Below are 13,576 nucleotides of genomic sequence, written 5' to 3' on the forward strand. Positions count from 1 at the left end.
AGAAAATTCTGCCTTTGTTGAGATCATTTTCATTAGCCTAATAGTTTGCTTATTTAATAGTCCTCGGGGTCCCAGCTCTGCAAAAGGGTGACAAAGGAATGCTGGAATCTACTTGAACCAGGTAAGGATAGCTGCTTGTTGAATATTCAGTATGAGCATTTACACCTCAGAGACTGTCAAACACCACCAATCAGGGCTTGATTTTTTGTTGTGTTTATTGTCTAGACTTTAAAAAGGGATGGAGAAAATGTTAGTAATGCAGATTCAGCTTAAAAGTATGTCCTGCCCTTTTGGAGATCCTGTTTTTAAACATTTACCAGCACACACTAATAGGTGTATACCATATAACGATGTAGTTTTAATAAAAAGGATATATATATATATATATATATATATATATATATATATATGTATGTGTATGTATACATATGTATGTATAGACATATATACATACACAGATTTAAAGCTTGTTTTCTCATTTTATCCTCACAACCCTGTGACATGGTTTATTATCATAACTAGTTTCACAGAAGAGCAAAGTAACTTTCCTTGTGTCACAGCATAAATGTGTATGGCAGGATTTGAACTCAGATTTTATAAACATCATTAGAATGAAAATTATTTTCTAATCATTTGTGAATCTTTACTATGATATGCACCTGTACTGGCTCAGTACCTGCAACCATGACAACACATTCAGCTTATTTACTATTTTCTTTCTCTGATATCAGCTGACTCTAAAGGGAGGCGCTTCTTAGCTGGATAGTGTAAGATAGCCAAAGGGGCTTTCCTGACCCTGATCAGTAGCTGGCCCTCACCACCTGGGGCATACTTAGAACCCAGAGTAGTCCTATTATTCATCTAGATTATGCAAGGACAATACCTTCTCTTCTGAGGACTTTCAGGTCACTTACTCCTTTATTTTCTCCCTTTCTCTAGAGTTTATAAGGTTAGACTAGATTGTAAACTCCCTGAGGGCAGAGACTGTTTGGTTTTTCTGTCTCCCTTTTCGCTTAGAACAATATTTTGCACCCATATTTAGTGTTTGTGAATATTACTATTTTCCTCTATGTGTTTTCTTGGCTAAAACTCAGAATCATCCAATAAATGATGGCTACCACAATCTCATCAATGAACAAAGAGGTAGATATTTTTTGTAGGTAGGAACCATGCCAAGATGGATAAGAAGTGTCCTTCTCTCCTCTGCTGTATTTTCTCCACCTCCCTTTCCTCCACTTTCCCATTTCTTTCCAACTCGATGAATCATGCTGTTCTTAGCCTTCTAGGACAATTGTAGCTGCATACCTTGTGCAGGCTTCTCTACTAAAAGCCACTGCTGTGACCTGTGTATCATTCATAGGGCACTTGTATACTATCTTCACATATATAACTGTGGCCTAATCTAAAACATCCTGATGCTCCAGCCTGTAATTCTGTCTGTCTCTTTTTCCCCAGCCCCACATCCTATGGCTCTCAAAATGTAATATGTGTTGACTTTATTCATCCTGTCGCCCTTGGCTGAACTATTGGAATTTCTGAGACAGTTTAATAGTTTGTAAGAAAAGTTGGGCGGAGTGTTTAAAAATGAGATGTCCTGAAAAGTCTCTTGCTCTCTTCTGCACAGAAAAGCCACTTTATCAGGTTTACAGTGTTAGCTGTTGCGGGGGTTTGGGGCACAAGGATAACATTCCAGTGATGAAAGAAATCTGCAGATGGGGGGGGGGACATGGAAGATAAAGTGAAGCGCTGTTAAAGTAGTTCTAGGCATGCTACTTTTAGTCATCTAATTCAAAGCCCCCTTTCCAGGCTATTCATCCATCAGGATGTTCTTTCATTATGTTTGGAATACTGTCTGGCTAGACTAAGCAACCTATGAAGTAGGTGGGTTTTCATCCAGGATGTTGTATGGAGTAGGCTAGGTGATTTCTGTGGCCACATTATAGATTTTGTGACTCCTGTGGGGCTCTGCTTTCATCTAACTTTAGTTTAGTAGTGTTACTCTATTTTTTAATTTGGTATTCTTGATACCAAAAATGCATTTGGAGTCAAGTAGAAAGAGGTTTGCCTTTAGTGTCTGAGGACCTGTGTTTGCATTTTGTCTCTGCTACCTGGGAAACTTTGAGCAAGTCATTTTATCTCTCTGGACATCAGTTTCCTCATTTTTAAAATGAGGGAATTGGCCTAGGTGACCTTTGAAATCCATTTCAGTTTTAGATATCTAATCCTATAATCCAAAGGAACGAAGCTCTAATAGTGGAATATTAAACACTGAGACACCTCAGTGGGGATAATTTTCTGGACAATTGTCTTTCCTAATCCCTCAAATCACACACTGTAAGCAGATATTTTCTTGATATATCTTATCAGTTTCTCAAGTTCCCTCTAGAGTAGTATATTCTGTTCATCAACCAGTCATCGAACAAGCACTTAATCACCTGGCATGTGCCAGACAGTATCCAAAAAGTAAGTTAATTGGTGTTTACTGGTTTAGCATATTAAACTGGAGTTTAGAGGGTTGTTGGCTTATATTTAACCATCAATGAGTAGACAAGAATCCTTATAGGAAACTGTCAGAACCAAATTGTTGATTGGAGGCTTCTGCTATACCAACATATTCATCTGGAGGCCATTGTCCACATATTAAAAAGTAGTAAAGTGTGTGGGGAAGGAAGAGGGAGAGATGCTCTCTCTCTCTCTCTCTCTCTCTCTCTCTCTCTCTCTCTCTCTCTCTCTCACACACACACATAAAAAAAAATTCTGGAAGTTCTTCACTACTCCGATTCTGCAGTGTGGCCTTGTCAGCATAGTCAGTGATGGGAACAAACCCTGTTGGTTCCCAACAGATAATTTTTATTAATAATGACTTATGAAATGTTTTAATATCATAACTGACTAGTTTTTGCTTTCTCTATTGGCTTGTTAAAAGAGGTTTTATATATATATATAATATATATTTTTATATATACATTATATATATATAATATATATATTTTTATATATATTATATATATATTATATATATATATATATATGCATGCTTTAAATTTAAAATGACAGTTTTCAGGAAGAAAAGGGGTTTTTTTCCCCTTGTCTTATGTGGGGGGGTAATCTCTCAATTAAACAAGCTTGAATTTTCCAAGCGGTTAAAAGGGAGAACATTTTGAATGGTGTGGGAAGTTAAAGGATGCTGTAGGAAAGGAGAGGAAATATATCATGAAAACACAGCCTAGTACCCCAAATTTTCTATTTCTCTTCCATAAAAAGAAAAGAGATCTTAGAAATAAAACCACAGGCCACTGAACCAAACATCCCTTGAACCTACTTTTCTTGGACAGTTAGCATCAGCACGGTCAGTATTAACCTCATGGGTCACTACATCTGGAAGTTGATCAAAATAAGTCAACATCTGTTTGCTATTTTGAATATGTAGTGAAAATATTGCCTAGTGTCAATTAAATCCTTGGCAGCAACTTTTCTTCAAAAAGAAGGAAACATTGCTTAGGGTCCCCCTAAATGGAGTGTTTCTTCCCCTCATCCTTTAAAAAAATTCCACATATTGCAACTGCCATTCCATTTAAAATATTGCACAGATCTAGAATCCTTCCCTTAGAATGAAACAGGGCCATGATTTGTACAGAATATTGCAGTCTGGGTCTGGGGGTGGAGATAAAGAAACCTAAATAGTTTCTAATAATTCTTAACTTATAAGGTTATATTGTTAGAAGGTTATGCTGGCCATGCATGGTTTTAATTCCCATTCATATGAAGGAGAAACACATATTTACCAGATGTTGTCTACATGCCACATTGCTTTTCAAACCTTAGGATAAATTATTGCTAAAACTTCAAAGCAGCCTGTTGCAATCAAATTTCAGGCTTTGTCACTGCATCATAACCATACTACTGCTAATAATAATATTAAAAGTGAAAAGAAAGAGTGTATATATTGCTATGATCCCATTCTACTGTCACACACTGACCTCTGATTTCATTGGACCAGGGAACCTCCTTTGTAGAAACTCTGTCCACAAATGCAGACTGGCAACTTGTCTGTAAGACTTGAGAGTCTTAGAGACTTACCCACGGCACTAGGGCCATATAGCTAGTAATCGTGAGAGGGAGGACTTGAACTCAGGCCTTTTTAACTCCAGGACCAACCTTCTACCCACCGTGTACATTGCCTCTAAGAAATGGTTGAGAGTTAAAGACTTTGCAATCTGTTTCTAGCTGGATCATGCTAAAGGCAAACAAGCAAACAAAGCCAACAGATTCCTGGGTCTTGCTGAGAGTTAAGATTGTGTCTTTCTTCCCCCTTTTGAACCATCTGGCTCAAAGGTTTTGCAATGTCTCTCTGATGTTACTCTGCAAAATAACCCCTTGGAGAAGTCAAGTGATTTTGTAAAAATTATCCTGCAGCTCTTTCACAGTGCCTGGCACAAGCTAGGTACTGAATAAATGCTTGTTGACTTGGCTTCTTCACTTGAACAGCATTAAGTAAAATAGGAAGGAGAGTCTGCCTGTACTCAATAGTCACAGAGGAGGTTTCTGAGGCCCCCTCCCCTGAGGAGTATTTCCCTGTCAAATTAGACTTAAAGTAGATCCCTAATCACCAGCAAATGATTAAAGTTTAATGGCATTTTACAAACACCGAGATGAAAGTAACGGATGAGTCAGAGCTATTGGCTTATTTTAACATCTCTGTGTGAGTGAAGCCCTGGCTTCCTGCGGATGAAACTCAAAAATAACTAATGTACATTGCTAACTCCTCTTTTTTATTTTTCTCTCATCAGTGGACAATCAGCAGCAAAGGTCCAAAAGGGTCATTTGTTATGTTTTTCTAGACGGCAATAACAACAAGCAGGTAGCTTTGTCCTCCTTGCTTTGCCTTGTGGCTTAACCCTCTTTGGGCATGGATAGCGCATTCTTACCTCTCAAACAGTTCACCCCTTCGTAAGGCCGGTAGCAATCGCACTCGTAATTAAGCCACAAGTTGACGCAGCGTCCCCTATTTTGACAAGGGTGGTTTTCACACCAATATTTTTTATTGCAGCCTGCTTTGACGTTGAAAGATGAGCCTGCTGATATGTTCTCGGGAGTAATGAGATTCGAGTCTATTTCAATGTCTTGGAGACAGCCTACAAATGAAGGTGCAGAATGCATATTATAGATGCTGAGCAGAGCAGCAGCGTCATTCGTCTTCCCTACTGGCAAACCACCCAAAAACGTGTTTTGAAATGCAATCATCACTTGGTCACTATCAATTGGAGAAGGAGCTTTATGGACACATTTCTCTACACAGGAGTTGTCGCGCAAAGTAAGGGTAACGGCTTCTGCTAAGGTTACCTCCACTGAATGCCATTCTCCATCACTGGTATTATGGGAAATGTGCAGCAACACCTTAGACTGATTACTGACTTGAACCGATAGGTGGACGTAGCCATTCCACAGCTCAAGTTTTACATAGGTGTCTTTATCGCCTCGAAGGAGCAGAAGAGCTGATGGCTGTACAGTCTGAAAACTAAGGGCTATGTTAAAGATAGAATCCTTGATTGGCCCTGGAACACTAGTGATCCACAGGAAACTATTACCCTCAAAAGAAAGGGTAGTGATAACATCACAGAGCGATCCAGAATAGCCAGGTGGACAGAGGCAGTTGTATTCATGTTGGCCATTTTGTATGTAAGGGATGCAGATCGCATTGTTCTGACATTTGTTTCGGGCACAGCCCAAAAAAATTTCACGGCAGTTCACTCCCCCAAAAACTATCCCCTGGAAGTCTGGAGGTGGGCAATGGCAAGTGTAATTCCCAGGAAAGTTCTCGCACGTCCCACCATTCTCACAAGGGTTTGAGGAGCATTCATCAATGTCATCTTCGCAGCGGATCCCTGGTAAATGAAAGAAAATATTTTGAATGAGTAGATTTTAGGTCAGAAATTCAGATTTCATTTAAGTATGAAGATGCCAAAATGTGTATTTATATCAAGTTGACAGGCATTTATTAAGTTCTTCCTGTGTGCCAAGCACTGTGCTAAACACTGAGGATACAAAGAAAGTAAAAACCAGTCCCCGCCCTTACTAAGCCTACAATCTAAGGGGAATGCAATATGTAAGCAACTATGTACAGACAAGATATATGTATAGGATACATTGGAGATAGTCTCAGAGGGAAGGCATCAGCATAACTGTGAACTTATCTTGTAGCGATTGTTTAGAATTGGTTTATCTTTAGACTTCATAATAGAATAACTGATTGCTTTCAAGAGAAGTTGAGATAGAAATCAGAGAATCAATCAACAGCGATCAATAAGCATTTAAGTGCTGGACACTATGCTGGGCTCTGGAAATACTAGGAGAAGCAAAACAGCTCCTGGTCTCAAAAAGCTCACACTCTAATGGGAGAGACAACAAACGTAAAGCAGTACACCCAAGATACAGAATAGATTAATCCTACAGGGAATGGTAGTAGCAGCTTAGATATGGGAAAGCCCCTCTTTATGGAGGTGATGCTGTGAATGCAATGGCATGGTGATGACAGATGGACTGTTGCAGGTGATGCAATATGGCTGGGTTGTAAAGGTCATGAAGGGGGAAAAAAATTGCAAAGTAAAGGGGCTAGGTTGTGAATCATAGAATGTTGGAGGCATCAAAACCTCAAAGGCTGTCTAATCCAACCCAAACCCGATCTCCTCAACACTGTTGATCAATGGTCCTTAGCTTCTGCTTGAAGATCTCTGATGAGGGAGAAGTAAGCCTTTGGGGACAGGTCTGTTTTCTTTTTGTTGTATCCTTGGCACTTAAAATGGTGTCTAGCACAAAGTAGGTGTTTAATAAATACTCGATAAAGTGAATTGTTTTCTGTTTTTTAAAATTTATTTATTTTTAGTTTTCAACATTCACTTCCATAAGATTTTAAGTTCCAAATTTTCTCCCCATCTTGCCCCCCCCCACCCCAAGACAGAATGCATCCTGAATACCCCTTCCCCTAATCTGCCCTCTCTTCTATCACCACTCCCCCTTCTCTTATCCCCTTTCCCTTCCATTTTCCTGTAGGGCAGGATAGATTTCTATACCCCATTGCTTGTATATCTTATTTTCTAGTTGCATGTGAAAACAATTTTTAACATTTGTTTTTAAAACTTTGGGCTCCAAATTTTCTCCCTTCCTTCCTCCCTCCCCACCCACCTTCACTGAGAAGGCAAGCAACTTGATACAGGTTATACGTTGTAGTCATGCAAAACACTTCCATAGCAGTCATGTTGTGAAAAACTAACTATATTTCCCTTCATCCTATCCTGCCACCCATTTATTCTGTTCTCTCTTTTAACCCTGTCCCTCCTCAGAAGTGTTTGCTTTTGATTACCCCCTCCCCCATCTGCCCTCCCTTCTATAATCCCACCACTCTTATCCCTTTTCCCCCTATTTTCCTGTAGGGTAAGATAGATTTCCATACCCATCTGAGTGTGTGTTATTCCCTCCTTAAGCCAAATTCCATGAGAATAAGATTCACTCATTCCCTTTCACCTTCCCCCACTTCCCCTCCACTGTAAAAGCTTTTTCCTGTCTGTTTTGCATGAGATAATTTACCCCATTCTACCCCTCCATTTCTCCTTCTCCCAGTATAATCCTCTTACACCCTTTAATTTTATTTTTTAGATATCACCCCTTCATCTCCACCTCACTCTATGCCCTCTATCTATCTACATATAATTTTTTACCTCTAATTACCCTGATACTGACCAAGGTCTCATAATAAATTGATTGTTTTCTGAAGCTGATAATTCTGCATTTGTATCACTCTCACTGTTATGTTTTTCCTTATATTAAGCAAAAATGTGCTTCTCTGCAGCTTGCACACATTGTCCCTAGTTTGGCCTTCTGGGGTCAAACAGAAGAATAACTCTAAGGATATTCATTCATCCGTGAAACATTTATTAATATTTATTACATTTAATGTACTGTGATAGGTCCTAGAGGAGCTACAAGGATTAATAAGTTATGGACTCTGCATGCCAGAAGTTTTTTACTGGCATCTATTTATGTTCTATGGTATTTCAGGGGCTTAGACTTACTGATCTGGAAACACACCATATAGACAGTTACATCCACCAATTTGATACCACAGGGATTAGGCTATAATGCCAGATGAAGAATAGTACTTCAGATATGGAAAGCAGGAGGAATTGATCAGTGATTTTTCCTGAATGTGCACCATTTGTATTTCTACCTCAGTCCAAGTATATCCAAGTTCTACACCACAAGTTGTGTTCAAGAGAAGAGATCTGATTATTGAATCAAGAGAGAAGTAGCCTAGAGTGCAGCTATAAAGAGGTACAGACTCAGGATGCCCAGTAGAGATCTTATAACCACTGGAAGGAGACAGGAATCATTGTAGGAAACCATAAAAAGTGAAAAGACATCAGGGCCCAGAAGTATGGAAGACATGAGTTGATGATCTCCTAACTGTAAAAAAAAGGTAAAGGAACACCTTTCTACATTTTAGATTGTCTAAGAAAAATAAAGTGCCCCTAGAGGAAACAGAAACAAGGCTTCAATGGGAAAAATGAGGGGAATCTGAGGTGGAAAAGGAAAATCACTTGGTCCAGGTGAACTTTATCCTTGGCTACAGCTGTTGAACCCCTATCATGAATATTTCAAAAGTCTTGGGAAATAAAAGAAGTAACTCAAGGTGGGTGAGGAGGTAAATGCTCCTGTTTAAAAAAATACAGGTGGTGGTAAGAATAGCATCTTCAAACTATAGCCCAGTGAGCTTGACCTCAATTTCAGGGTTATAGTAGAAGTCTCTCTAGGATCGCAGCAATGGGGAAGCCTGGGCAGTCATGGCCTGGTCTTAAGGAGTTAAGTCTGAAGAGCTTGGGGGCACAAAAACAGGGAAGAAATATTTTCTGTAGGAGGAAGGTGAGAAGCTACTGAAAACCAAGTTCACTATTTTGCCTAGTGACAGTTCTGATTTAGCAAGACCAAGTGTACTCTTTGAGTAAATAATCACAAATTTTGGTGAGGTGGTATGAGAAGAGGGGACAGAATACTGAACTTGGCAACAGGAAAATCTATGTTTGCATTCTTTCTATCACTTCTACTTGCTATGTGACCATGCGCAAGTCATTTAACTACTCAGCCTCAGTATCTTCATATGTAAAATGTTGATAATTATGCCTTTACTACTTCTCACTTAGGCTAAAGACGATGTCTATAAAGTCGTCTTCCAGATTTAAAGAGTTTATGTCTCAGTTATTCTTCTTCCCCAGTTGCACCACACCACTCCTTTTGATAGATTAAATGGCTGAAACAGTTCATTGTGGGAAAGATTCTCATTTGTTCTTTTAATTGAACTGTCACTGGCCACTTCAGATACCAAGCAAAAAGATATGATGTCTATTTGAGTTTAATTTTTAAAAATCAGCAGTGAGAAATGAGCAAACAAAAGCCCTTTTACCACGGACATTTGTGAGTCTTTTGTTTGAAGTTCAAATGAACAAATACAATTATCAACAACACTAATACTTCTTCATTTCTTCAATAAAACAATTGATTGATGAATATTTTATGTATATTTTGGTTCTGTGACTATACCTCCTGGCATAATGAAGCTCAATCTAATTCTGGATCAGCAAGTAGATGAGTAATTTTTACTTAGAATAGATTTGAGTTAGAAGTATATAACCTGCTGGGACCAGAATGTAAATAAATAAGTGGTTATAATAGCCAACCCCATCTGGCTTCTTCATCAGGATCATTCACAGTGCCCATCCAGAAGAGAGTTCTTCATTCAGTGTCAGAGGAACCACTTGGATTTTTTTTTAGATGGAACAAAGAGAACATGACGATCTTTCCAAAGCAATTCAAGTCACACCCCACAAGTTGTATAGGAGAGAAGAAAGCTGATTACGGATTCAAGAAAGAACTAGTCCTTACTAGCAAAAGTCAAGCTATATAGTGGAGTCAGCTCAGAAAGTCCAACTGAGTGACTACCACAACAAAGATGTTATACCCAGTGATGATAACGTGAGGACACCATAAGAAAGGAAAAGACATCAGGGCACAGAAATATGGAAGAGGTGTTGCTTTGATTACACATATTCCCGATGTGTGTACCTTACCACTTGAATACTTTATAAGTTTGTGCTCTTTCTTCCTATGGATGCTGTGGAGTGAATGAAAAGGCATTTTGTTCCATGCTTACTATGTGCTAAGCACTGCATATACAAATACAAAAGTAAAAGTATTCCTTTGCCTACTTACATTCTAATAGGGAGAGACAAACCACATAGGGGAGGGAGCAGAGGCCAGGGAAGAGCACTTTGGTCTGAAAAGTTAAAGCAATGGTGAGTTGGGCCATAGTGAAGTGGATTAACACAACTCATCTAGGAACAAAGGAAGAGGTAATTATGGTTTCAGGACTAGAAAATAGGGTGAGAACAGAGGAACTATTATACCTGTGGAGGCAAGACACTGGTAAAGCTGTCAAGGAGATGGCCAGAGAGTGGGGAGGGAAATGAAGCACAGTTTGGATTTACCTGAAATTGTGGACCAGGAGAGGCAATCACCAGTCAGGACAAGAGGGCTCCAGGGTCGAAATTCCAGAGAGGAAAGGATTGGAATCTCTGGGGTCAGTTATAATGTAGTTGGGCAATTTCACAGAGATGCTCAGAGAATAGAGTATGGGAGAGTGTGCTTTAGGTTCTGGGTTGGGGAGAGGGTTTGGGTGGAGATGTTTTGTAGCAATTTTTTTTTGTAGTTAATCTGCCATCTTAGTAAATGTCTTTGAGCTAATCATGTCTACTAGCTATTAAAATTAAGGTCACCGATGACTCATAGTTTTAGGAGTATAGACTCATAGGGAATTCTAGAACTTGGCAGTAGTCACCCCCTGGAGACCCAACTTCTAAATCTGTGAGTTCAGATTGCACAGAAGGTATGCTGTGCTATGATCTTTTCTTTGATTTTGTCTTTCAGATGAACTTCTATGTGTTTAAACTGATATTCTTCCTTCCTTGTAGGGATTTTCTGTGATATCCAGCTTGGTGATTATACCTAGCCAGTTTTTGGCCCTTACTCTTTGTTTTTAGCTTATTGCCTCTGATTAGATTTGTAAGACATGAGGAAAATTAATTCTTACTCAATCTTTATTAGTAGTACCCTATTCCTGGTCTAGACCCTGTCATTCCTATATTTTAAACTGTGATCCAGATATCCAAATTCTGATCTGTGACATCATCTTCTTAGCCAGCTGTTCACTTCCCAAATCAATATTTCCCCTTTCCTTTAAGGAACAGCAGTGAGGAAAAGTGTCCTTATGGTCCTTAGTGGCTTGCTTGAGCCTCTGTAATCTTTGGCAATTCTTTCTATATTTCACTGGTGGTATGCTTTGTGCCCTTATGAGTCACCAGAATGGGAAGTAATCATTCATTTTGATAAATCTGGGGAGATGCTTTGTTATACACATGACAACAGACTTCTCTTACTGTTATAAGGTCCATAAATGGTTGGCCTGAGTAGGAAGTCACTAATTCTATAACGGCAGCAAGGTGGCACAGTAGATAGGGTACCTGTCCTGGAGTCAGAAAGATTCATCCTCGTGAGTTCAAATCTGGCCTCACATACTTATTAGCTGTGTCACCCTGGGCAAGTCACTTAACCAAGTTTGCCTCAGTTTCCTGATCTGTAAAATGAGCTGGAGAAGGAAATGGCAAACCACTCTAGTATATTTGCAAAGAAAACCCCACAGGGGGTCATGAAGAGTTGGCCACAACTGAAATGACTGAACAGTAACAGCCAGTGCTAATCTTCTCTTCTTACTCTAATCCATATTAGATGCTCTCTCATCTGACAGCTTTTGTGGCTCATCTTTTTCATTCCTCGTTGGACAAGCAGCTTCTTGGTGCTCTGAATATTTGTCTATCTCCTTTTCAGGAAGGCTCCAAAAGTTTTAGATTGCAATGATAAGTTCAACACCTTCCCTGATAAGACCATGTGAATTTTCCCCATATCTTTGGAATGTCCAATGTTAGACTTCAAAATGGACTTCTTTTATTTTAGGAGGCACCAGGAAAGAATTATACTTACTTATGCTGCAATATATGCATTATACACATTTGCATTCCATTCACTCCATTATAGGGTCATAGAGTTGAGGCTGGGAAAGACTTCAGAGGCTGCTCAGGTCCAGTGATATTAAATGACTTGTTCTAGGTCACACAGGTGGTTGAGTGTCAGAGGTAGAATTTGAACTAAGGATCTCAGATTCCGAATTAAGATTCTTCTCATTGTACTATATGTGGTAGGAAAGGGCAAATTCTATCAAGTGGGCATTTCCTGTTTTAAGTAAGATTTTCATAATTTTTCCCTAAAAGAACATCGTAGATTTTTTGTTACTTGTTTAAAAAAGTCATAACCTTGATTTTTTAAAAATGTTTTACATAAGGATTTGAGGAGAATTCTACATCTTGCCCAGATGGTCCTACTGAGGAATCAGCACAATTTCTTCAATATTGTACAAAGATAGCTTGGAAATGCTGAATTTGGGGAAATTTTAAAAAGCAGATCTTTGCAATTAATTTCATGAAAAATCTTCCTAGGTCAGCACTTTTGTGTCATTTACAATATATATGATCCTTTCCTATTTTTGAAAAAAAAATGGAATTTTTAGAATAGAATGAAAATGCATATGACTACAACTCTGGAATATGCCTTATTAATTATCTGTTACAGTCCTTTGGGTTAGGAAGCACTGAGCAAGTATGGCTAATAGGAAGGTGATACCAAAAATGAGCAGAGAAATAGTAAGAGAGCCCCTACCTTCTCTGGTGAGTTCAAGTCATTGGATCCAAACGAACTGTATCCTAGAGTACCAAAAGAACTGGCAGATGAGATTGCAGAGCCATGGTCAATGACCTTTGAAAGATCATGATGAATTTTCACAGCCCTACAGAATTGATAAAGGGCAAAAGTCCTTTTTATTTTTAAAAAGAAGAAAATGAAGAATGCAAACTATAGGCTATGAGATTAATTTTGATTCCCAGCAAAATTCAAGGATGTATTATTAAAGAAATGATCAATGAACATCTAGAAAAGAAAATAGTAATCACAGATTACTATTACTATTTCTAGCAACTATTATTGTCTCAAGACCATGGCATTCCAGACTAACTCTACTACTACTACTACTACTACTACTACTACTACTACTACTACCACTACTACTACTACTTCTACTTCCTTCTTCTTCCCTCTTTCTTCTTCTTCTTTCTTCTTCTTTTGTGACAATGTGAGTAAACTGGCTGATCAAGGAATACTTCACATGAAGCCTGTCTAGATTTTTAGAATTTTACGAAGTCTCTCTCATGCTATATCTGGAGAAAAGATTTCTAGACAATAAGACAATTAGATTTTTTAATGTTTAATGGGTAGACTGAAAGAATAATGATTAATAGCTCAGTATCATCTTGGATGGAATTTTCTAATGAAGTGCCCTAATGAATTTTGCTTGGCTTTAAATTATTTAATATTGTTATCACTGATTTGGATAAAGGCATGGTTGAGATTTAGAAGGTAGAGT

General features: G+C 38.6%; 1 protein-coding gene across 1 annotated transcript in view; it reads right to left on the reverse strand.

The window, feature by feature from the left end:
- The window catches only part of CRB1 (crumbs cell polarity complex component 1), a 275,514-nt gene that overhangs the window by 66,999 nt on the left and 194,939 nt on the right, over positions 1-13,576 (reverse strand). Inside the window, exon 6 of the mRNA XM_020971747.2 lies at positions 4,929-5,885. Coding sequence (XP_020827406.1) covers positions 4,929-5,885 — 957 coding nt within the window. The remainder of the gene's footprint in view (positions 1-4,928; positions 5,886-13,576) is intronic.

Source organism: Phascolarctos cinereus, unplaced genomic scaffold (assembly GCF_003287225.1).
Source record: "Phascolarctos cinereus isolate Bilbo 61053 unplaced genomic scaffold, phaCin_HiC Scaffold_5;HRSCAF=322, whole genome shotgun sequence".
Lineage (NCBI taxonomy): Eukaryota > Metazoa > Chordata > Mammalia > Diprotodontia > Phascolarctidae > Phascolarctos > Phascolarctos cinereus.